The sequence below is a fragment of the Lolium rigidum genome, chromosome 4 (assembly GCF_022539505.1).
Source record: "Lolium rigidum isolate FL_2022 chromosome 4, APGP_CSIRO_Lrig_0.1, whole genome shotgun sequence".
NCBI lineage: Eukaryota > Viridiplantae > Streptophyta > Magnoliopsida > Poales > Poaceae > Lolium > Lolium rigidum.
The window spans coordinates 155,038,017-155,063,778 of record NC_061511.1 but is presented as its reverse complement, the minus strand read 5'-3'; the positions used below and the strand labels follow the sequence as shown (position 1 = coordinate 155,063,778).

Below are 25,762 nucleotides of genomic sequence, written 5' to 3'. Positions count from 1 at the left end.
CCAAAGATCTTCAGCTGCAAGAGGCATCGCGAGGGCCCTTAGGTTGATCCTCGCTGTTAAGGTGCAGATGTTTGATCCCTGTCTCTGCTGCTGTCTCTGGTAATAACTGTCTTTCGTGCTTATGCCTGTGTTTGAGTAAGATCACCATATTGTGGTGAGGAGAAACTTTGCCTAGGTGCCTAAAATAGCAACCAAACACATGTGTTGTGGCTGAACAGAGATGTAACACTTTATTCATGCATCCAAACAACCTACACTTCTGTTCAGACCAATGCAACACAGGATGGCAAACACTGAATCGGATGTGGTCCATGGCCCGTTCGAGACGCCCGTCTCACTGCGCTAGTGGTGCAGAACGCCCAGCCTACCAAACGCGCCCCTAATGGTTATCATGCGGGCAACCAAACACGGATGCCGCCCAACTTGCCCAGTCCAGCGTTTACCAGAGCAGTCGCACGTGTCGCGCAGCAGCCCCATTCGGTCCGCTACACCCCGAGTCCCAAACCCGCAGCCGCTCGTCGCCGGCGGAATGCTCACCTATCCGGGCGATCCTCGGGGCAATCCGCCGCAGCACTTGGCGCTACCACCCCTCTCTACGTCCGCTGCGCCCTTCACTGTGTCCGGATCCCATCCCGCAGGCCCAACATTCCCCAACCCTAGCTTTGCTGTCCCCGCCGCCCCTTCCCTCAACGCGGCCGGCGAGTGGGGGGATCCGTCGTTGATGGAAGCCCGCGCGAGTTTCATGGCCCCGGGCGCCGCCGCTGCTGCCTCACTAGGGTATACTGGTAACGCCTTTACCCGATATCAACTCCAGTTACTATACTGCTTAGTATATATTGTAGGCGATTTCATGATTTCTGGCAATGTTGTACATATTGTAGGTGAAGTTTTTGATAGTGCCCCATATGGCATATACTCTGAGTATCACTTCGGTAACTTTGTTGACCCGCATCCCTTAAGAGCAGAGAACTCAGAGTTGATAAGTGAGAAGCGCCCAGGAACTTGTGGAGAAACTTCAGAGGCTCTTGGACTATCATCTCGCTGTCAGCAACAGAGTGCCTTCTCGAGTATATTACTCGATGGTATTGGTTCTGAAAGTGTAGGATGTTTTTATCCACGACCTGTTCCAAATCAGGATCCTTCAGTCTCTGCATCAAGTCTCATCAGTGGTGCTCCTGCGGTTCCTGCTAAGAGTCTAACAAGTGAAGGGGTACTTGGAAATAATTCTTCTCAAGCAGCAGAGGCAGAAAAAACTGCAGACACTCAAACACTTGCAGAAGAAGGTCAAGAACACTCTCACTGCCATCCAGATGCTGAGCGGAACATGTTGCAGATGTCTGACTCCAGCTCTAGGAATCGAGCAATATTTCTAGAGCTAATGCACAATTTGTCAGCAGTTCTTCTATCTACTTGCAATGATGGTTCTTCATTACATGAATATGAAAAAGAAAATCTGAAATCAATTATTCGGAATCTGAAAGCTGTTAGTTCCAAAGGAGGCAAGGTATGCTTTGCAAATTCTTTTATGCCACATATTTAACTCATATCATAATTTAATAGACCATAGACCAGAAAAACTGCCAGATTAAAAGAGCTTACCAAACTAGTACAATAGGAGTATATCCAGTTTTGCAGTCTAAAACACTATACCTGCAACATAGCTTCCCCAAACAGGAAAATGAACTCAGAAATAAGACAACCAAAACGTCCATACTAAATGTCACACAACACTATATGTTTGTCCAGACTACTGTCGTAAATTATATTTTATGAAAACCATAATGTAATTGGAGAACTTGACATGTCGTACTTCGAACTCAGTGAGACTTCAGAATACTGATTTTGAACTGATGCAAATTATGGAAGTTGTTAGATGTCAATCTCCCAACGTAACCAGTGCTTGTTATGTGTGTATATGATTCATATTCTATGGAAAACATGTTAATTTTACTTCTTTGACCTGATACAGTGTTATTATATGGAAGTCCATCCAGCTTTATATATAAGTATGATACGGGACCGTTGCAATCTTCTTTTATTCACACATTTCTCTGTTTGGTTGCAACAATAAGAATTCACCCCCTTTGAGTAAAATTACAAGTTTTCGGATATGAATCAAGAAATGGACATCTTTAACTCTTTTGCTAGTTCCCTTTTGTGGCGTGCGAAAGAAATCTTGCTTTTTAGACTTTAAATACGGATAAGGATTGTTTTTTGGTTAGTTTTTACTCATTGCTTTCTTTTTCTGTCTTGTACAAGGCTACATTAAAAGGCGATGATTGTTTGAGAAACTCCAGTCAACTGAGTTGCTTGAGGAATAATTTCTCAGTGGCAATCCCTGAACACTCGGTGTCAACGAACACGGATTCAGAATTTAATGCCTATTTTTCACAGGTAACTTCGGTCACTATTTGAATATGATACCAAAATTCTGTTCCGTTCAGTGCATGTACTATTTGGGACATGCCACTGATTTTTAATTCGAACCAATGCTACCTTTTGCCCAGTGCATGCACCTTATGTTGTACTCTTGCCTTCAGGCTTTTCCTAAGCTCCCAGAAGATAAGATGCTTGATGATTCTGAAGTTTCTCAAGTGTCAATCTACAAAAAATTGTGGATTGAAGCAGAAGCTTCAGTGTGTAAACTCAAATATGAGCTTCAGGTTACCCGTATGAAGCTTGCAGCAAACAAAGGCCACAACACAGAAACAGGTACCAAGATGTGATTGTGGTTTACTGTATTTGGATATTTTTTCGAGATTCTCTACATGCTTTAATATCCTTACTTACATATGTAACTTATTTTGGTCAATGCAATTCCTATTGACCCACCAGAAGGTGATAAGGCCCCTGGATTACCTGTATGTGGTGGCAAACCATATAGTCATGCCGAAGCAAGCAGTGCCTGTCCTGGTCGTGCGCCACTGCCACCTCCTATATTGTCTCCAAGGTCCATTATCGCTACAAAAAAGAGCATCGTGAATGAGGTTGATGACACAGTGGATGGAATGTTTGCTCGACTGAAAGTTCTAGAGTCCCGCCTTGACACTTTAAGCTCTTTGGGTGAGAACAAGTATGAGGAGCAACAAAGAGAGAGTGATGGGTCATATGCAGTTGATGATGCTGTTTTGGCAAGGTTACGGATTTTGAAGTCCTGTGCTGATAATATAACCTGCTTGGGTCTGGAAAGCAGCAAGCAACAGAGAGATGCAGGCACAAATATGTCAGGTGAGATTGATGATGCAGGTGCTGAAGTGTGTACTCGCTTGGAAGTGCTAGAGCGGAATTTAAGGTCATTGGGTGATAACAAGTGTGAGGAGCAGCAAAAAGAAAGCAAGGCATCATCTTCAGTTGGAGATCGTCTTTTAGCGAGGCTACAAATTTTGAAGTCTCGTGCTGATAATATACTCTCTTTGGGTCTGGAAAGCAGCAAACAGCAGCTAAATGCAAGCATGGACATAGCAGATGAGGTTGATGATGCTGTTATGGCTAGGCTTAGAGTTCTGAAGTCCCGTCCTGATTTGGAAGCATCCTCAATTGCTGGGAACGTGGAATGTGTTGAGGAGCACCCTTGTACTGTAGGGCTGCAGGTCCCTAGCTGTCAGCCACCTCCATCACCTGCTGCAGTGTTAGAGAAAATAACATTGCCATCGGCGAGCGAGCCACTAGAGATAACTGGAGAGACTCCAGCGATCCCGACCTTTCCGTCTATCGAAGTACCGCTTTTGTCTACGCATAAAGGTACACCTTCACAGCTTGAGAAAGATCATTCAGGGTTGGCAGACGATGCCCTGCCTCCGCCGGCGCCATTGTTAAGTGTGCCCCAGGAAGTCGGGGGGTTGGCACATAAGATTGCAAAGGTTAAGCGCCTTCCGCGTTTCCGGCTACCTTCCAACATCAAAATAAAACGTCCCATCTCGGATCAGGGGGCACGTGCTATATTGCTTAGGAAGCTGGGCATGGTAAAAGACGATGAAGTGGATGAACATGCCATAAACAGGTGTGTGGAGATCTTGCAGGTTTCGTTTCCTAAAAGCTTGATCCAGGCTATTTTCTGCGGTAAAGACTTGGTGAAGGGCACTCCTGGTGAGCTGTGGGGTATCTCGGCCTCTGACGTCGTCTTCTAATTTCCGCTTCCCTGTTTGTGGCGCAACCGTGCAAACTAGGGGCCTTTGTAAGCCTCTTCCTCAGTGACGCCTCGCTAGGTGTGTTATTATTATAGTGGTGTATCTGTGTGGTTTAAAGCAGTGCATCCCGATGTGTAAGATAGTTTTGTCGTAAACCAAAAACTTCTTGGCTTTCAACTGTAGGGGGCTCCCATCTTTGCAGTGCAGTGTTTCAAGAATTGCCCTTGATCTCCTCGTCAGATCACCTGTGTGAGCATGTTCTCATGGAGAATATCTTGCATGCTGGCAAACAGGCCAAAGAGGCAAACTTAAACTGGAGGTGGCATTTTGGCTCATAGAAGCAAATGCTCCCATTATACAAAATAATAAAAAATTAATTTTAAAAAAGTCAAAAAAATTGACATAATTTTTTTGGTGTACATAGTAACATTCTATGTTCGTACAAAAGTTTTTATGAAAAGACAATATTTTGCGTGGTGTGTACAAAAAAGACAAAAAATTGTGCTGTACGTAGTCGTGTTACAACATCAAAATTTATCTTTTTACAGGAACCACATAAAAAATTTATTTTTTTGAAAATTTATGTACCAACATAAATGTCTAGATGTACATGTAAAAATTTAGTTTAGAATTTTTTAACACTTCGAAATGTGAATTCACATAATAGAAGCAAATGCTCCTATGAGCCAAAGTGCATTTCCCACTTAAACTGAAGTTGCAGCTAGTGGGTCGATGATACGCTGTTACAAGTCAGTAACCTGTCATGCCTATCCTCCAGTCATTTTCCTTTCTCCGTATGATAAACAGGTTGTGGTTGTGGTCTGTATATCTTATTCAGGTTACTGCATATTAGCTTCTCTTGCGAGTCGATATATTGGTATAGCTTCCACAAACATGGCACTGGCCGTTTGAGCCTGTAAGGTATGCGCTGTTGTGAGACACCGCTCACTTCTCCCGCTACTCTCTCTCAAGCCGCTACAGTAGCTTTGGAGTTCTCCACTGCTGACCGGGCCGATCCAAGGCCTTCTTCGCTGAAATAGCCAACCGGAGTTGGTTGAGGAGACGCGCTGGAGTAGATAGGAGTAGATTTAGGGCTAGATATAGTCTAGTTTTTAGCTTTACCCATGTGAAGTATGGCGTAATGCTCTTGGGGATCTGGCGGTGGAGTTTGAGCTGCTCTCTGCGGCTTGTGGTGGTGTTGCTGCTGCTCGTGGAGCTCCGACAGAGGGAGCCGGAGGTGAGCGGTGACAGAGCTCCTACCCCCCCCCCCCAATAAAGCTCTTTTGCTGCTCTCTGGATCTGGGCGGCGCTGCCTTGGTCCCTCCTCTTTTAAGCCACCGTGGTGGTGGAGAAGAAGAGGAGCTCCTAGGTGATGCTGTCTTTGGCGGATCTACAGAGTGGCGTCCTAGAGGTGATGTTCTTCTTCGACCGCAACACATGGTGGCCACGATTGTCGCCGTGATCTTCAGCCAAAAAGGTGGCCCATCTTTAACCTCCATGCCAGGGGTCATGTCGATCCATCGCTGGAGCTCGACGCTTCTAGAAGGCCAAGTAGTTTATCCCCCAGACTTCTGGTTGTAGCTAGTGGCTGGATCTTGTCGTTGGAGGAGAGCTTTCGAGCTTGCTGCTCTCGGAGCTCGGCGGAGATGCTTGGAGTTCACCGGCGTTTGGTGGCAGAGGCACCATTGTCCTTGATCGCTTTTTCTTCTTTTCTTTTAGGATGCTTTTTTGTAAAGTTGGAGGTCTCATCTTCAAATTAGAGTTTCTTTAGGGCGAGATGCAAATGGACCTGCTTGTAAAATGTACCTGTGTTCTTCAATGAAAAGCTCCTTGTGTTAAAAAAAGGCATGTGCTGTTAGTCCTGACAGGTACGTAATACGTACACAAGTACACAACCCACGGGTAGCCATGGCTCCAAGCTCTTGTTAACTCCGGCACGTTATGCTCAAGTTCCATCATAAGCCTAGAAAGGTCTCAGGCTCCACCTGGATGTAAAGTCCATACGTACACGTCAGGTCCGGAACGGCCGGGTGATACTTTCATCCTCAACTTCTTGTTGTGGCTTTTCTTAGTCTCAGTCTCTCGGCTAGTTTTCAGTCGACAAAAAACTAACTTGTGTCTAGCTTGCTTGCGCAATTAAATAAAATCTCGTTCTGACCCTATAACTTAATTAAATTTAACTAAGTAGTAAAGAGAAGATTAGGAGATCGGTTTCCCGCAAAAAAAAGGAGATCGGTTAACTATCATGTGAGTTGTAAGTACTAGCTTGTTGCAATTGATCGAGAAGTAAGCTCGATTGTTCGAGAGGTTATTCCCATTTTATAAACCCTCAGTTGCAGTCTTTTTTGAAGTTGTCGGGACTTACAAAATCTAAGCTTAGTGCCACCCAAGGGCAAAATCTAAAATTAGTGGGACATAGATCGACTTTCTTTTGAGACATCTTTCCATATATACACCGGCCGGACGCACGGTAGAACCATGCTTATACAGGGTACGTATACGCACAAGGGGAATAATAAGTCAACACGGTCAATACTGCTGCCACGGCAGAGGATCCACGTACGTACCGGCCGGCCACAGATGGATGCCGATGCCAGTGCCAGTCATGGCCGGTATCTTTATCCTCTGTCCACAGCGGCAGCTAGCACGCGCGGCAGGTACGTGCAGCCTGCGGGCTGCCGGAGATTGGTATATATGGAGCGGTGCCGGTCTTGTGCTCGATCGATCCCGGCATGGTTGCCTGGTAAGGTGGTAAGCAGATATGACTGTAAATGGATAGAGTAATTTTCACCTTGAAATCGGCCTCGAATTTATTTTAAGGTATTTATATTTAATTAAAGAATTCAGTGGATAAGAATATTTGATTTTGAAGTAGTGCTCTATATGCGGTATATGATATGATATAACTAATAGCATGCAAATATAGATTATCCTAAATTTCATTAAGATAATTCGAAGATTTTTAACTGGATAATCTTATATGTTAGTCAAAATCCAAGGCAAATCTCGAAAGGTTAGTACTTATTGAGCTACCAAATTCATTGGGCTAGCATGCTTAGCTCTAATTTTCTATCAATGCTTGATTTTAGCGTATCGTGTCTTCTTTTTCTTAGCTACACAAGGTTGAAAGTTTAAATCTCTCTCAAGATTTGCAAGAACTATAACTACCTACCGGTGAGATCATATATCCAAGTATTTTTGTTTCCGGTTCGAGTTCGCCCTATTTCTGATTCGTTGTTTAGTATATCCATGTTCCAATTCGAAACTGGTCCATATCCCTCCGACCTGAATCCGTGAAAAATATATCCAACTATGTTTTTTTTGTCGGGCGCACGGGGTCGGCGAGCGTCGGGCTTGGAAGGACAACTGTGGCTCAATTGGTCCTCGTCTGGTGGTGAGTGTAATGCAACGTTGGGCTAAGGCCTTGCTCTCAGCCTATGGCTAGGGCACGACGCTCTTGGTGCCACTGCCTTCTTCAAAAGCAGCCTTGAGGTAGTTGACATGGGTATACCATATTGGGTACTCATCGTTGTTATCCCTGGTACGGATCCATGAAGAAGTATGCAACGCCCATTAAGTGTGGAGGAAAATCAAAGCCCAGAAACTATATAGAATAGGCAAGTATAGGCCATATCAGGTAAACTGACATGTAATAAGTAACCGACCCGGGTTTGGACTCTGAGACATAGCCCATTATATAAGGGCTAGGAGAATCCACTGAGGGAGGATCCAGAACTTTTGCCTTGTGACGCACCATTGTAAATCTAGATTCAATACAATCTCGGCGACTTTAGCGTCTAGTCAATATACATAGGATACATCGTTTGTCTGACAAGTTGATGGAACCACAAGTGTACCTTTTCTCCCTAAAATCCAAGTCCATACTTGTGGGCATTGCCTAGGTTAACCCTCGTAAAGTGGTTGCATGCTTCCCCGCTTGGGACAACTCCCGGGGAAACCTAAGACCTCATCTGGGATCAGACAAGGGTGGTGCCACGCGTCACTCACCCCTTTGGGCTTCGTTCTTGGAGTTGGCACCGATTGAAGGGTCCTGTGGTAGCTCGTGGTTCAGAGGTGGATGTCAGGGGCAACACCCCAGTGTATGGTGCTCGGTTGCTCGGCCTCGGGAACCATGGTGGGCAGATGGTTCACGGGACGGGATTGTTGCTCACATGGCTTGGTTGACAATCTTGTCGCCGGTGCGACGAGGTTGTCGGCTCGGCCGACGAGCTTCAGAGGAGGAGTTTGGCTTTTAGGCCGGGGTGCGCGGCGGCAGTTGCGATGTCGTGGCTCGAGCGCTTGCGGTGATATGTCGGGATGGTAGTCTCTAAAGGCTTCCTGATCTCGATGAAATGGTGTTTTTGTTTGAAAGATATGAAGCCAATGAAGCTTGGTTTTATAATAATTATAATCCGAATCTGCATTTCGAGAATTAAACCTAGGTGGCTAGGTTGTACATTCACTTTGGCCGTGTATAGAGTGTGTGCTTGGGCCGACGGTGTTGGCGTTGGTCTATGATTTTTGCCCATTTTTTCGCAAATTAGCTGGACTTTTTTATAAATTAATGTTTTTTTTTGTATTCGTCGTGTTGTGAATGCATGGCGGGCGGGCACGCGCGGCGCGGCGGCCCACGTCTCGTGTTGTGGTGGGAACAAATCAAAGCCGGCGCGCGCGCGGAGATCGGGCTGGTCCCGTTATCCCGTACGTACCGTCTCCGGTGGCTCAGTGGCTGCATGCGGCGTGTGCACTGTTACCGTGGACGTACGTACGCGGTGGGGATCTGAAAGAGATCGGACGGAGTAGGATCGTGTATTTCAATCAGAGCATGGCCGTGTACAGTACCTGTGGAAATAGATCCCCCCATAGAGTTACGTACACAACCAGTGAGACTGTGTGAGACAGCCAGCTGCTAAAACCTTTGAAATTTGCGATAGCAGCACCATTGAACATGTATGTTGTTGATATGGGCTTCCTATTCACTCCCGGCCGGCCGTTTACGTACCGTGACATGTCGCCTTCGCCGAGGGGGTCCCCTACACGAGACGCACAATAATACTACACCGGCCCCCTTTTGATCATCGATCGGCCACAGCCATTACTGAACGCGTGCCCTAGCTAGCGCGGTGGCTGTGCTATGCATGCCGCTGTAGGAGGTAGCTGCTCCCCCACCACCAGCGCACCGCGCGGCTTGGCGAGTTCTCACGGGGACCCCTTGATCGATCTGGGCATCCATCTCTGTGGATCGGAGGGCCTAGCTAGATTAGGCTGGTACGTACGTGATGCATCATGCGTTCTAAACCATATGCATAGTCACTGTGCTTAACCTTATATGTAGCGGGTATCCATGATTCATGAATGCACGGCTCCTCCTTAATGATCCCTTTGGGCATTCGTACGTCTGAAGCTGCATGAAGCTGTAATTATGGGATTGCTTGGTAGAAATAGCGAGCCAGTTTGAGTGGCCCATGTGTGGGCCAAACCTGAATGGCCCATGTATGATTTCAGAATTCTCCTAAATTTAAAAAACACATCTTTGTGGGACCTCAATGGCAAGAGGTGGGGGTGCCGAGAGTCGGTGTGCACCGGCGAGCAATAGAGCAGGTCTCCGGAATTACCCGTCTTTTTGATCCCGTTCGAGAGCGCGAACTATATTTTTGAAAGCTCTACGCACGACAACTGCTCGCGACTTTCATCATGGCTTGTCTTCAACTCCTCGACGTGGTGAGGTTGCGTCTTCGCCTTCGTCGTCATTGTCATCATGTTTAGCTACTACATGTTTATGTCGACCATGTTGCCGAATGGTCTAGTGTGTTCGAGTTGCCCGTGGTAGTAGCTGTTTATGTCATGATTTATGTTCTGGAAATAATCCTGTAATTATTGCCTAATTATCCAACAGTTCATGCCAAATTATGTGTGCATGTGAATCCATTGGCTGACGAGTTGCTACTACTTAACATGGATCAACAAGTTTTGGTCATGCATTATCCATGTATGCATGGGTGGGGCAAGAGGAGGACAGGTAAGGGAAATGGTCAGGAAGAAGATGGAGCGAAGGGACATCAGATGGGTAATACCTCGTTAGGCTCCTCACGAGGTTGTATCCTCGGCAATGTCCAAGATTATGGACTTAGGTTTAAGGGAAAGACGATGCCTAGAGACTCCGGAAGCGAGATGGCACACGACGTACGTACCCAGGTTCACGTCTTCATGGTGAAGGATCGCTACATCCTGCTAGCAATCCAGTATATGATAGATGTGTTTACAGGGTGCCGTCGTAGGCAGATTGTATCTAGTCTATGTCTAATCTGCGGGTATCATCCTCTGTTTTAAGGGGTGCCCATGCCTAGCTTTATATTTGCAACCAAGCTAGTCTGTTACAAGAGTCCTAGTCTATTACATATTGGAGTCCTCTTTCTTGTAGTCCAAGTCGATATTACATGCGGGTTCAACTTGTCGAGTCCTTGTGATGGTCCACCTCCACAATTAGCCGCACCGGGTACAGCAATAATGGATACCCGAAAGGGTATACCCATGAAAATAGCCCCCGAGTGTCTAGGGAAGTCGAAGACTTGCGCAGAGACTCAAGTATTACGAATATCGCCTCCAAGTGTCTTGATCAGTCGAAGAGTGTTAAATCTGTACTTGATGAAGAGTCAAAGTTGTTTTTCTATCGGGTGCCTGTACAACGCTTCCGATGGGAGTAGCTCCGAGTTTATGGACGGGTACTTGCAGCCGCGCGTAGACTCAAGTTGTACTACTCGAATAAGAACTTGATGAAGATGTCGACTTTTTTGCATCCATAAGCTTCCCATGGGAGTAGGCTCTACTTGAGTCATAGAATCAAGTTGAGTCTATAAACGTTGATTCATTCACCTGTAAAAGGAACTCGAAGCTTTGTTTGAGTAAAGAATTAACCTAATATGTTTGTTTACCGAAATATCGAGTGCGTTGTTTGGTAGACGCAGTAGCCGAAGTTGTTGGGTTCTTCAATATTTTCTGTCGGGTGCGCAACCAACGCTCCTGCTGGGAGTAGCCCCCGAGTCTATGGGTATGTGCTTGCAGCCACGCATAGACTCAAGTTATACTACTCGATGAAGTATTGGATTTCAAACTTTGTGAAGCATCCTAGGAAGTATTCGTCTCAGGTTGAATCGCAATCCTTCAACTTCTTTCTTCATGGCTTGAATCTATAGTTGACTGGTTGTTTTAGCCGATGTTTAATGCTATATAGTCGTACGGATTTTGGTAAACAGGCCTGGTGCATCCGATAGTTCGGGAACCAGTTAATTGCCGGATCCATTGCAAGTACCTACTTCAAACTCGCATCCCCGGACACGAATTAGGATAATTGGTGTAATTCAGCCCAGGCCACGAAGGACTTATCGAGTTCAAAATTCCAGTGTTTTTAAGGGTACCTAGTGCGTCCGTAGGATTTTTCATCATATCGACGACGATATAGATAATTTCTAGCAGAGCACAATCATCGGCGGTGCTAGGCTCACAAGACGGATCCCGATGATCTTACCTTCATGCTAAGCATGGCATCTGGATTTACAGTTCATTAGAAGCAATAGTGTGAAATCGCAACATAATTTTTGTGAAATTTTGGCGAGTTCAAAAAATATTTATCTCGATTCTTTTGGACAAGATTCTAATTAAAATCTAATAAAATTCAGATTAAAATCAAATGGGATTCAAATTTAGTCAAATTTCATTTAAATTTGTTTAAGTTTAGACGGGATATTTTTTAACCGACTTTCAAAAATTGTGGATTTTTTTTAAAATTTTGAGATTTTGGTGGGATGTCAAATTTTCACAAACTAAAGTTGAAAACCCGCCTAGACTTATAACCTTGTGTGTGAGAGGCAGGCCGTCGAGGGGACGGAGGACGAGCTCTGAGGAGGATAGAAGAGGATGAGAGCCGGGAGCAACCTATTGGAACATGCATGACATAGATGAGTGAAAGGATGCTAAATGTGCAGGAAGAATGTTTGTTGCATTCGCTTGACAAGACATGAGCGTGGGAGCACCACTCCCTACCATCGCCAACAGGCATTTCCAATCATTCAATAACCTATTCCAGAGTATCCAACCAACAAATCCCCTTATCAGCTCATGCTTTTGTTTTCTATTTCGTGTAGGATATTTTCATTTGACATGGACAATTCCTATGTTTCCGTGGGTTACATACATTTTAGGGGAAGTCATTTTTCCTTCTCGCTACTTACAAAATTTACACTGCAACTGTAAACTTTTTTTTTTTGAGAGAAACGCTGCGAACTTTATTAACTCACCAAAACATCCGAGTTCAGAACATTTACAATAAAACCTGGTGGGACACCAAGCCAACCTCTAGAAACCTTATTCTCGCAGCCCTCCTTAGCCAACCTATGAGCAGCACTATTTGCTGTTCGCCGTACGACTTGCGCCAGACCCTCATCGAAACCTCGAAGAAGTTCCTTGATTTCTTCAATTAAGGGACCATAAAATGACCGGTCCATTCCTTTCTGGATCAGTTTGGACACCACCACAGAGCTGTCCGTTTCCAACACAACCTTCGGAACCTGCAATCTTCTTGCTAGTAGAAGTCCCTGGCGGCAAGCATGGAGTTCAGCCCCTTCCGCATCTGCAACATTGGTGAAAAAATGGCAAGCTCCCGCAAGGAAACCTCCATGGTGGTCTCGCACGACCACGCCCCCTCCTGTGTTGCCTTCTGCGCTACGATAGGCTCCATCCGCAACTGTAAACTTTAAAACCAATAATTGAACCATTAACCTCTCAAAATTTCCATCTTTTTTTGCACGTGTATATTCCGCAAATATAAAAAGGGATTCAGAAAGAAAATTTGGAGTTAGGAAAATTAGTACTTAAAAAAATTAACGGTGAAATTCGAAAAAAATTACGAGAACTTGAAGACTGTTAGGGCAATATGCTTGTTGTATTACCAGGGGGCCAAAGGCCACAATATATAGTACATGGTTAGGTGCAAATATGCATGAAGCCCCCTAACATATGGGGAAACTACAATATGCAGATATATACATCTAACACCCCCCTCAAACTCATGGTGGATCCACAACACTGAGTTTTGGAGAGTAAGAAATCATGCTGCGCTCGAGTCTGTGCCTTCGTAAATAAATCCGCCAACTGCAAATCTGAAGGCACATAATGAAACGCAACAACATCATCCTGCACCTGAGCACGTGTATAAAAAGCATCAACACCAATATGCTTGGTCAGCTCATGCTTGACTGGATCACGTGCAATACTGATAGCACCTGTACTGTCAGACAAAAGTGGAGTGGGTGTCGTAACAGAGATCCCAAAATCTGCAAGCAACCACCGTAACCAGGTCACCTCAGCAATCAACAAAGCCATAGCCCGCAACTCAGTCTCAACACTCGAACGGGAAACTGCTACATATTTCTTCGTCTTCCAAGCAACAAGCGAACCACCAAGAAACACACAGTAAGCAGAAAGTGAACGACGATCCGTAGGATCACTCGCCCACGTAGCATCCGAGTAGCACTGGAGCTAGAGAGAGCTGGAACGGGGAAAGAAAAGGCGACGAGTGATAGTGCCACGAAGATAACGAAGAACACGGAGGAGATGACTGTAGTGAACAGTGGTAGGAGTTGAGACAAACTGACTCAGAATATGAACAGGATAAGAAATATCAGGACGAGTGACAACAAGATAAACAAGACTCCCAACAAGATGACGATAACAGGTGGGATCAAGAAGAGGATCACCATCAGTAGGACGAAGCTTAACATTAAGCTCCATAGGAGTATCAACCGTGCGCTCATCCCCAAGAGTAGCACGAGCAAGAAGATCCTGAATGTACTTTTCCTGAGAGATAGAAAAGCCATCGAAAGTGGAGGAAACCTCAATGCCAGCGAAGAGGACCAAGATCAGTCATAAGAAACTGATCTCAAAGACGAGCCTTGACAAAGGCAATATACTCGGGATCATCACCAGTAATGATCATATCATCAGCATAGAGAAGAAGAAGAGTGCGTCCGCGAGGAGAAGTGTGAACGAAAAGTGCTGGATCATGAATACTAGGAGAGAAACCAGTAGCAGTCACCACAGAGGCGAAGCGCTCAAACCAGGAACGAGGGGTCTTTTTGAGACCATAGAGAGAACGTCGAAGACGACAAACGATCCCATCGGGAATAGAATACCCATGAGGAGGCTACATGTAAACCTCCTCACTCAACTCGCCATTAAGAAAATCGTTCTGAACATCAAGCTGGGACGCAGACCAGCGTCGAACAGAAGCAACAACAAGAAGGGTACGCACAGTGATCATATGAGCCACAGGGGCAAAAGTCTCATCATAGTCACGGCCGTGCTCCTGCTGGAAGCCAGGAGCCACAAGACGCGCTTTATAGCGCTCAAGAGATCAATCAGAGCGAGTCTTAATTTTATAGACCCACTTACACGTGATAGGACGAACACCAGAAGGGGGAGAAACAAGATCCCAAGTGCCAGCGCGCTCAAGCGCAGCGATCTCCTCAACCATGGCAAGCTGCCATTCAGGATGACGCTCGGCATCCCGATAAGAAGTCGGCTCGGAAACGACAGAGAGACCATACTGACTAGGAGAGTAACGGGCTGGAGCACGACGCTGACGAACAGGCCGTGAAGGGGGAAGCTCATCGGCGGAGGACAACTCATCATAAGAAGAGGAAGAAGGGACATCATCGGAAGGATCCGAAGCCGGAGAACGAGGAGTACTAGGTGGACTAGACGGAAGAGAGGATGGTGCCGAAGGGGGCGCATCAGAACTAGGAGGGGGAGGAGAAGGGACAGCAGGTGGTGCATCCGGAAAAAGAAGAAAAGAGATATCATCCACCGGGTAAGTACCCGAGGTGGGGCGGTGATAGAAGGGACGCGTCTCATCAAACGTGACGTCACGAGAGATGCACATACGACGACCAACAGGGTCCCAACAGCGATAGCCCTTATGCTCATCATTGTATCCGAGAAAAACACACTCAACAGACTGAGCGGTCAGTTTGGTGCGTTCGCGAGGAGGGAGAAGAACATAGCAAACGCAACCAAATAAACGAAGAGTCGAGTAATCTGGAGAGCGACCAGAAAGACGCTCGAGAGGAATGCCACCTTGAAGGGAAGCAGAAGGCTGAATGTTAATAAGGTAAGTTGACGTAGCGATAGCCTCAGCCCAGAAATGCGGCGGAAGAGAGGAAGCAATCATCATAGCACGGGTAGTCTCAATAATATGACGATGCTTACGCTCGGCGACACCATTTTGAGAATGGGCGCCGGGACACGAGAACTGGGCAATGGTGCCCTACTCAACAAGAACACCACGCAGGTGCTGGGAGATATACTCTCCTGCAGAATCAGCACGAAACACACGAATAGGCGTGGAATACTGAGTACGAACCATGGCTACAAAACGCTGATAAATAGAGAGCACCTCACTGCGAGAGTGCATATGAAACAACCAGGTGTACCGCGAACAATCATCAATAAACAAAATATAGTATCGATGACCCCCTTTCGAAGGAAAGGGAGCCGGACCCCAAACATCCGAATGAACTAAATCAAAAGGTCGCTGCGATACAGACGCACTAGTAGGATAGGGAAGCTGAATCTGTTTGCCTAACCTACAACCCTGACACGAATGCAAAGACACATATCCCGAGACGAGACCCCGGAAGACCACTACGAACTAAAGACGATAAACGGGAGCCACGGAGGTGACCCAGCCGATGATGCCACCGCTCGAAAAGATCCAAGTGACGTAAGCAGCAACCGCAGGAGAACCGGCGATGAAGTGTCGGCAGAAGGAACGCGAAGCCGCTCTAACTCCCAGAGCCCCGGGGACTCAAGGCTGCGAGGGCCAGCTCCAACCGGGGCCTATGTACGGCGGTCCCGAAAAGCATAAGAATCGGCGTCAAGAATGACGCGACAACCGGAATCGGTAAGTCGACTAGCAGAAAACAGGTTCATCTTAAGACTAGGAACATGAGAAACATCAGGAACAGAGAAAGATGAAGTTAAAGGGTGCCTCGACTGGAAACAAGAAGAGAGGTACCATCAGCCGTGATAACACGGACAGGAGAAACAAGAGAGCGAAGAGCAGAAAGAATAGAAGACGCAGAGGTCATATGGAAAGAAGCTCCAGAATCCAGATACCACGGGGATGACGTACTCGACCGTGTAGAAGGTGGTGGTCGCGCGGTGCCAGAAGAGCCAGGCACAGAACCAGCAGTACCCGTCGAGGAAGAGCCTGTAGCAGCAAGCAGACCACGGATAATGTCCCGATCAGACAGCGCAACAGCAGAAGATCCTGAAGAACCAGCCTGACGACGAGTATGGTACCGCGGACGTAAGCTGGGATCCCTCTGCCAGCAAGTAGAGACAGTGTGACCAGTCCTGCCACAATAGGTGCAGGGAAGTGCTGTCAAACCACGAGACTACTGGGGCTGACTCTGGCCCTGGAATGGAGGAGTAGAGAGTATCGGCGGTGCTGGAGACCTCAACGAAGCCGGCGGCGTAGAAGGTCCACGAGCAGACGACACAGGAGGGCCACGAGCAGCAAGAACAGAGGGAACCTCAAGAAGACCAGCACCACGAAGACGAGTCTCCTCAGCACGAAGCTCAGCAAGTACCTCAGAGAGCGGAACACGACCATGGGCAAGCAGCTGGGCACGGCGCGGCTCAAACTCTTTACGGAGCCGCGACAAGAACTCAAAAACACGCTGAAACTCCAGATCCGCGCGCACAGTCAGACAGCAGGGACATGTGGCACACACAGCTGTACGAAGAGAATCAAACTGACGCCAAATAGCAGCACTCTCAGTGTAGAACTCATCAATAGTAGAATCACCCTGCTGAAGGGAATGCTCCTGGCGGACCACAAACAGGTAAAGAGGATCCCCAGACGGCTGATAGCGCTGACAAAGAAAAGCCCACTGAGCAGCAGCGGTGGGAAGACCCATAAACTCAGCAGCATACTGAGGCAGAACACTGAAGGTGAGAACAGCAGCAGCACGAGCATCCTCATCTATCCACTGAGTGTACTCAGTCAGATCCAGCCGGTAAGTCGCAACGGCAGTAGAGTGGTCCTGGACCTTCCGGTCATAATCAGCCAGAGCAGTATTGATACGTCTCCAACGTATCTATAATTTCTGATGTTCCATGCTAGTTTTATGACAATACCTACATGTTTTGCTCGCACTTTATAATGTTTTTATGCGTTTTCCGGAACTAACCTATTAACAAGATGCCGAAGTGCCAGTTCTCGTTTTCTGCTGTTTTTGGTTCCGGAAAGGCTGTTCGGGCAATATTCTCGGAATTCGACGAAACAAAGACCCAGTATCTTATTTTTCCCGGAAGACCCCAGAACACCGAAGGAGAGTCGGAGGCGGGCCAGAGGGCCACCACACCATAAGGCGGCGCTGGCCCAGGCCTGGCCGCACCAGCCTATGGTGAGGAGGCCCCAGGCGCCCTCCTGCGCCGCCTCTTCGCCTATAAGACCCCTTTCGACCTAAAAACGCGATACCAATTTGATGAAACTCCAGAAAGACTCCAGGGGCGCCGCCGCCATCGCGAAACTCCGTTTCGGGGGACAGAAGTCTTTGTTCCGGCACCCTGCCGGGACGGGGAAGTGCCCCCGGAAGCCATCTCCATCAACGCCATCGCCTCCATCATGCTCCGTGAGTAGTTCCCCCATGGACTACGGGTTCTAGCTGTAGCTAGTTGGTACTATCTCCCCCATGTACTTCAATACAATGATCTCATGTGCTGCCTCACATGATTGAGATTCATCTGATGTAATCGGTGTTGTGTTTGTTGGGATCCGATGGATTGTTACATTATGATTAGTCTATCTATAAAGTTTGTGAAGTTATTGTTGCTTCAATCTTGTTGTGTTTAATGCTTGTCACTAGGGCCCGAGTGGCATGATCTTAGATTTAAGCTCTATACTTATTGCTTAGATTGTATCTACAAGTTGTTTGCACATGTCTATGTCCGGAACCCGAGGTCCCGGAGTGACGACAGAATCGGGATAATCGGAGGGGAAGGCTTAGATATGAGGATCACATGTTTTCACCAAGTGTTAATGCTTTGCTCCCGTGCTCTATTAAAAGGAGTACCTTAATTGCCGAGTAGATTCCCTTGAGGCCCGGCTGCCACCGGCTGGTTGGACAAAAGATGTTATACAAGTTTCTCATTGCGAGCACGTATGACTATATATGGAAAACATGCCTACATGATTAATAATCTTGATGTTCTGTCTTAATGCTATTTCAATCCTATCAATTTCCCAACTGTAATTTGTTCACCCAACACTTGTTATTGGAGAGTTACCACTAGTGAAGATAGCTGGAAACCCCGGTCCATCTCTCATCATCATATACTCGTTCTACATGTCATTGGAAGTAGTATCAACTATTTTCTGGTGCCATTGCCTCTGTGTTACTATTACTGATGCTGTGTTACTGTTACTACTGCTATCATATTACTGCTGCTTTCACATCACCCCTGTTACTAGTGTTTTTCCAGGTGCAGCTGAATTGACAACTCAGTTGTTAAGGCTTATAAGTATTCTTTACCTCCCCTTGTGTCGAATCAATAAATTTGGGTTGTACTTCCCTCGAAGACTGTTGCGATCCCCTATACTTGTGGGTTATCAAGTATCATCAGCACTCTTGGCTGCATCCTTATCCGCCTGAGTAGCATCAGGGGCAAGGGCAACGGGCGGCGGTGCAACGGGCACCGTAGGAGCAACGGGGCGCGGCAGACTGGAGACCTCGCCAGAAAGCACACCCCAAAGATGAAGACCGCGCATGTGGACACGCATGAAGGCAGCGAAATCAGGATAATTCGCGCCATCAAAAATCACCAGGCAGCGAGGAATCGCCACATAGCCCGACGAAGAAGACATATCAGCACACTTTTTTTTTATAGGCAAAACGGGAATCAACCGATCGAAACTGCCCTGCCTGGGTCTCCGGCGCGCGGGCAGGTCCTGGCGGGGGCTGCGACGAGATCGAGCAGAGCAGGTCCTGGCGATCGATCGGTTGGCGACTTGGCGGCTTGGCGACTTGGCGTGGAATCGATCTAGGCGGGGATCGATTGGATCGGTCGTGAGGAAGAGCAGCACGGGCCGACCAGTCGAAGACGAGAGGAAGAGCAGCAGAGGCGAATCGATCGAGGACGAGAGGAAGAGCAGCAGGGGCCGATCGATCGAGGACGAGGGGCGGACGGATGGGCGACGGACGGAGACGAACAAGCAACGTTGGCCCGAGAAACTAGAGGATCAATTTTTGCTCTGATACCATGTTAGGGCAATATGCTTGTTGTATTACCAGGGGGCCAAAGCCCACAATATATAGCACATTGTCAGGTGCAAATATGCAGGAAGCCCCCTAACATACGGGGAAACTACAATATACAGATATATACATCTAACAAAGACATTATTGTAATGGTTGTTATCGCAATTCCAGGTCCACTTAACCAGTTTTTTCGACCCACATGTGTCATGGGCCAGCTACACGAGCGTCTCAACCGACCAACCCAGCCCAACCATAGACTACCACAAACTTACATCAGGCCTTCGACCCTCTCCCCTCAAAAGACTACCTTGTTAAATGGGACACCGTCAATCTAAAAAGTCGCTCCGGTTCTCCTCCTACAATCAATGTGGGACTAAACAAAACAATTACATTTTGATATTTTTTTCGTTTCTATCTAATTTCCAGTTAGCATTTATGTTCATTTTCATAATTTTCCTAATATTTTAATTTATTTCCTATATTTAATGTAACTCTCCAACATTTATGCCCACGATAACACATAATGATCGACATCTGGACAACTACTTAGCATGAAAGAGAACTAGACACCAGCCATCAAGCTTCGAAATTACAGAGCACCCATTTTTCTCCAAGGGCTTCAGCTCCATTTTCCTCTTCAACTCCTTCTCTTTTTTTTCTTTGAAGCTTTTCTGCTTTTTCTGGTCACCATATGAATGTTGTCAGATTCTTCAGGGTGCGTCAGCAGGAAAGCTTCAGAGGCCCGGCCACCATACAGAGACGATGAATTGCACTAATCTGGCTGGATGAAATGTTTCTAGAGTTTGGGGGCTAAAGTTTCTGCTTTCAGAGCTTATTATGGTATGTATTCGAAGCTCTATCAGTAGTTAATGGACAAAAGATAGTCAGTCTCTTACGTTTTACGATCGGTGCATTCCCATGCCCCCTTACATTTGAAGACAATACTCTCCAGGCAGCATGATCAAGCTTCTGAACTAAAAGTAATTAACACTGCAACCTTCCATTTTTATTCATCCGATCTGCAGCGTCTCCTCTCCCTATATGCTTTATGTGTGCAAATCGAATAAGTAACAATATCTTCATACATGTCTAGCTGCTATCTTTGGCGCCTGCGCTTTTACCCAACGATAAAATATATGTACGCCGTGATGAGCGCATGGGTTTCATTGGTTCGTCTCGATCTGACGGAGCATTATAATTGCAGGTGCTGGGTCCTGAACCTGATAACCTAATTAATCTTGAGCTTCCATCGGCAGTTCGACACCTCAGGATCTCAAAAGGCCACCCCCTCGATATCTTAATTAGAACATACGCGTACTTGCAGGCTGCATATGCATTCGATTATCATCTCGACATGCATTTCAGTGAAAGTTGGATCGGGGGTGACGAGACATGAGCCCTTTTTGTCTAACGCATACAAAATCATCATCTCAGCAGGCATCGAACTTGACAAGAACGACATCAGGGTACATCTTCTTCAGCCAAGGAGGATATATTTACCATTCAAAGCGCACTGTTCGTTTCTGTGCATATTGTTCTGATCAAATTAACTTCTCATAAGAGCAGAGACTTAGCTAGGTCGTGCAATGTTCACGTTCATAATGTATGATGCAGTACGCAGTCCGGAAGCCGGCCGGTCCCCCACGGAATCTGGGAGCTGAACTGGTTTGGAAATTGCCATGATCTCTTCCGCTCTCTTTAAACTGGGGCCTCTCTTAGCTTGATAACAATTCGATCCCCACCTTGCGCGAATCGCGCGCCGATGCCCCGCGTGGTTTGCAATTGAAAAACTTTGCAAGTGTGGAGAAACCAGGGCAGATCGTTTTTCAAACGAATTAACTGACTAGTATAATTTTTTCCTGAGCTGCCTTTACAGTCTTACAGACAGCAACAAAGTGCAGTACTCCTCAAAGAAGCTAAGGCTTGGCGACTAGCCGACTACAGGTTAGTAATGAACAAGAACAACTGCTCCCTTACTATATTCAGGACTTCAAGTGTAACGAGCACATGCATGAATACAGCCGTAGAATACGATGATTCTGTCAGCCAGGGGGCGACGAACCTGCAGGCTGCCAGCAACAGATTAAGTTACTGTTGAGCACATGTCCGCAAAGGACAGGAGACGTGGTCAAGTTTACTTAACCGAGGTCAGGATATATGAATAATAATGCGGCTCAGATAATGCCGCACTGACAGTTTTACAAGGACAAGAGGTACAACAGTAAACTACTGCATCAGATATCAATACTTCTATGATGCATCAAATAAATAGTGTGCTCAGCTGCCACCGGATATGTACTACTGATCTAGATATAGTGCAGTCCATCATTCATCAGAACAATGAGCCGTATCGTTTGTCCACTAGTTATGAAATTCTATATGAATGCGCGAAAACTGCCACTTAAATCGATCTGAGCTAGCTAGCTAGCTAGCGAGATGAAGGTAACATGCATTATATTTTCTCCATTCTAAAATAATTAAAGTTATCTAAGGTTCGACCAAGTTTATAAGAATATATGTTAATATCTATGGCATCGAATACATATAGTATACATAAAAATTATGCACCAAATCTAATGAAACTAACTTAATATTCTAAATGCTGATATATTTTTCTATAGAGATTTTTTTTTTGACTTAGAATAAAGCTAAAACTTCAATTAACTGAAAGCAGAGGAAGTATTCATCAAGCTAGTTGAGAGGAAACATGGTTTTGATCTACATCAGTTGAAAGTAAGTTAGTTCTGCTTGGCGCTGAGCTATTTAAAATTGCATAGTAATGTTTGTATGATGTTAATGTGTGGGAGCACAAAATAGGTATGAGTGTGGATGTCCATTCTCTTGTTAGATGGCTCGAATCAAAAGTATTGCATAACCTGATCATGCTTGTATTAGATACAGTGCATAAGAAGAATTAAGCACTTGCTGCTCGCGTATTTCAAACACGAAAGAAATAAAACTCTCTTGACACATTTCTTACACTAATAGGCCCATCGTCCCATACTATAAGATGTTATTACAACCTATATTGGTTGTAATAGAATCTTATGCTATGGAAATAAATTCTACAAACAAGGTTTTCATTTATTTGTTTTGATGGTTCAGAGGACTCCACAAGATGAGTAGTTTTCCTTTTTTTTCAACTATCCAACATATTTGGATGCGCACCTATACTATATGCACAGTCTCGAAAATGTATCTTATATTTACTATCTCCTCACAGTTCCATTGGCCATTCCAACATATAATTTTAAAAATACACAAGTTTAATTTCCTACTTGCAGGTTTAACAGATGGAAATGCATATACCAAGTAAACATAAACACATTTTGAGTAATACATTCAGAATGAGGTTCTTTTTACGTGGGATATATATGATAGTATGAATTATACCATTTGTAGTGCCAAATCAAGAATTTTCCGTACAATTCAACACAACTCTTCATTCATCCAATCCCATGATTCCCGAGGAGTTGTGATCAAAAGCTTAAGGGCCTCGTTGGTTTGCATTTTTTTTCAAAATGCAGTTGTAGGAAAAATGTTGGAATATGATGTCATGAAAAAGAAGTAAGCCTTGATAAGTGGATGTATAACACAGTCACCTAGGTTAAAATCATCAAGGACCCAGATTTGGGTTCTTAGTATTTTTTTTATTAAAAAATCATTGTAGGGCTTACTCTGCCGCATTTCTTTAATAAAATAAGTATGGCGTGCCATGATAAACCCCACAACAATTTGTAACACATTTCGTTGTTCACATCATTGTAGAAAAAACACAATATTTTGTGTTTGCCATAGTTGACATAGAAGTAAAATAAAATTTACGTTAGGTTAGACCGAGGGAAAATTTCCTATGGAATTGCATGAAAAGTAGAGCATGGGAAATATTCCAATGGTTTCTATTCCTACAAACCAGGCAAGCTTTATAGGGGAAAAAATCTAGGTAAGAATTAGAATCCTCTAAAATCCCTATGGAGTTCCTTTGACTCGAAGAGGCCCTAAAATATCTTTCATCCCATGCATAGACTCTTCACCCATCCATCCATTCTCACCCGGCCGGTGCTCATGCCAGTGCATATGCCACACAATTTGTTTTATGAATTAATGGGCTATTGCAGCACAGCCAATCAGAATCACACGTTCATGTATAGAGCTGACTGATGACACCCAATTGGGTTGTTGAGAATGACATGCTCCATCACATGATCTCTCAAACCCTATCATTCGTAGCCTGTGGGCTCCCCACCCTCTCATAGCCATCTCTCTCCACCCCACCCCTAGGTAGCTAAGATCCCCTCTATCTTTCTCTCTTCCATCTTCGTCCTTAAGAAAGAAAGCAGCTGGTGGCATGGGCAACTTGTATTGTTCCCGACCTTTTCTCCCACCTTATCTCATACATACACTCATATATACCTACTGCACACATACACCAAGATCCAAGAACCTTCATTGTGCTTCCCCCCTGAGTTTGCTTGCTACCCCCCATTTCTAGCATCTATATATTCATCCATCGATTCCATGGCATAATCACATATCATAGTACACATATGCATGTATTCCAATCTCCAATCAACCAAAGATTCTCGAGGCCCATATTCTATTAGGCTAATTAGCCCTAGAAAAATCTCCAAGAATAGCAGCTTTTATAGTAGTGTTGCTTGTCATCCCAGCTCCCAGAAATAGCATACTAGTCAAAGTCAGCACCTTCTCTCGGCAGCTGGAGCTCGATCGAGAGGTTGTGGTTGTGGAGCCACCGCGCCCAATCTATGGAGTTCCTCCCAATCGGCGGCGAGGATTCAGAGCGGGTTTGCGCATCGTCGGCCGTGGAGAAGGAGCACATGTTCGAGAAGGTGGTGACCCCGAGCGACGTGGGGAAGCTGAACCGCCTGGTCATCCCCAAGCAGCACGCCGAGCGCTACTTTCCGCTCGACGGCGCCGCCGCTGCGGCGGCTGCGGCTAACGGAAGCGGCAAGGGGATGGTGCTGAGCTTCGAAGACCGCGCGGGGAAGGCGTGGCGGTTCCGGTACTCGTACTGGAATAGCAGCCAGAGCTACGTGATGACCAAGGGCTGGAGTCGCTTCGTCAAGGAGAAGCGCCTCGGCGCTGGCGACACCGTCCTCTTCGGCCGCGGGGGCGTCGGCGAGGGCCGTCGCCTCTTCATCGATTTCCGTCGCCGACGCCCGGCCTACGTGTTCCCGCCGCCGGCGACTTCTTCGTCGTTGCATTGCCTGGCGGCGCCTCTCCCTCCGTGCCGCTCTGCCCGTGGCGGCGGGACTATGGAACCACCTACAGCGGCGTCTCCGCCGCCGCGGGGTCCATGTCCAGCCGTCACGTGCTGTTCCTACGGCAGCCAGTTTCGGCGGCAGTGGTGCTCAAATCTGTGCAGGTACGTGCCGCACTGGAGGTACCGTCGAGGCAGAAGCGGGTCCGGCTGTTCGGCGTGAACCTCGACTGCCCGCCGGCCCTGGAGGAAGGCGGCGTGTGCGGAGTCACGCATACGGTGGCGCCGACGCTCCTGCAACAACTGCTGCCATCGCCGTCATCGTCTACGTCGTCCACGGCGGGGAAGGAGGCGTGCTCCTTGGATCTTGGACTGTGATCGAATCCAAGTTAAGGCCGGCCGGCAACTAGCTAGTGCAGTCTGCCGTGTACTGAATACTGAGTACTGAGTACTGACACGCGCGAACTGATCAAGAGAAGAATTGCATGACTGGATAAGCTAGATGCTTGTACGTATATAGCTCCAGCACTGCATTTGTAACATTCAGATGAACTATTTCTTGCTTGTTCATAAGATTTGCTTGCTTTGCTAATTAAAATAGTTATTTGTTCTTCGTTTCCATCTTGTACTAGTGTATTTTGGAAATTGTGAGAGTTAGAGAGAGATCTGTATGCTGGGGCTTAGTAATTCCTAGAGATATCCTTCCCTAATTCCTACATACTCAGATCGAAATGAGTAAGGGTACTTTTACCCTGCATATGATAACAATTAGTTAGTCCAAATTCCCAATGTAGTTATGTCTTGCTTGGTTATGATTTCTCTTACAGTTTCCTGAAGCGGGTCACAAGCAAGGTTTTAAATAGCGCGCAATTTCGCCGGTTTTAGCGCGCAATAGCGGATTTGGACCCTCCACGCTATATTTGACAGAAAATGGTCGCTACAGTGCTAAACACGAAATAACACGCTAAATCGTGCTAAATCGCGCTAAAACACATAGCACGCAGCGGCGCTAAAACGTTTAGCTGCAAGAAACAAAGGTCCAAAACTGCATGCCAACCCATCCGCTAAAAAGTCCAATTTCTCCAACAAAGCTA

The 25,762-nt window shown here is 46.2% G+C and overlaps 2 protein-coding genes across 2 annotated transcripts; both read left to right on the top strand.

Moving 5' to 3' along the window:
- Positions 1–519: 519 nt before the first annotated feature.
- Positions 520–4,353, top strand: LOC124708668. The gene is made up of 5 exons (XM_047240344.1): positions 520–785; positions 882–1,504; positions 2,260–2,394; positions 2,541–2,712; positions 2,836–4,353. Exons 1-5 carry the CDS (start codon positions 530–532, stop codon positions 4,125–4,127), a joined length of 2,478 nt encoding a protein of 825 aa, XP_047096300.1. The 5' UTR covers positions 520–529; the 3' UTR covers positions 4,128–4,353.
- Positions 4,354–24,197: 19,844 nt separating this feature from the next.
- LOC124647668 (putative B3 domain-containing protein Os10g0537100) lies at positions 24,198–25,046 on the top strand. Its single transcript, XM_047187575.1, has 2 exons — positions 24,198–24,705; positions 24,834–25,046. Exons 1-2 carry the CDS (start codon positions 24,214–24,216, stop codon positions 25,044–25,046), a joined length of 705 nt encoding a protein of 234 aa, XP_047043531.1. The 5' UTR covers positions 24,198–24,213.
- The last annotated feature ends 716 nt before the right edge of the window (positions 25,047–25,762 follow it).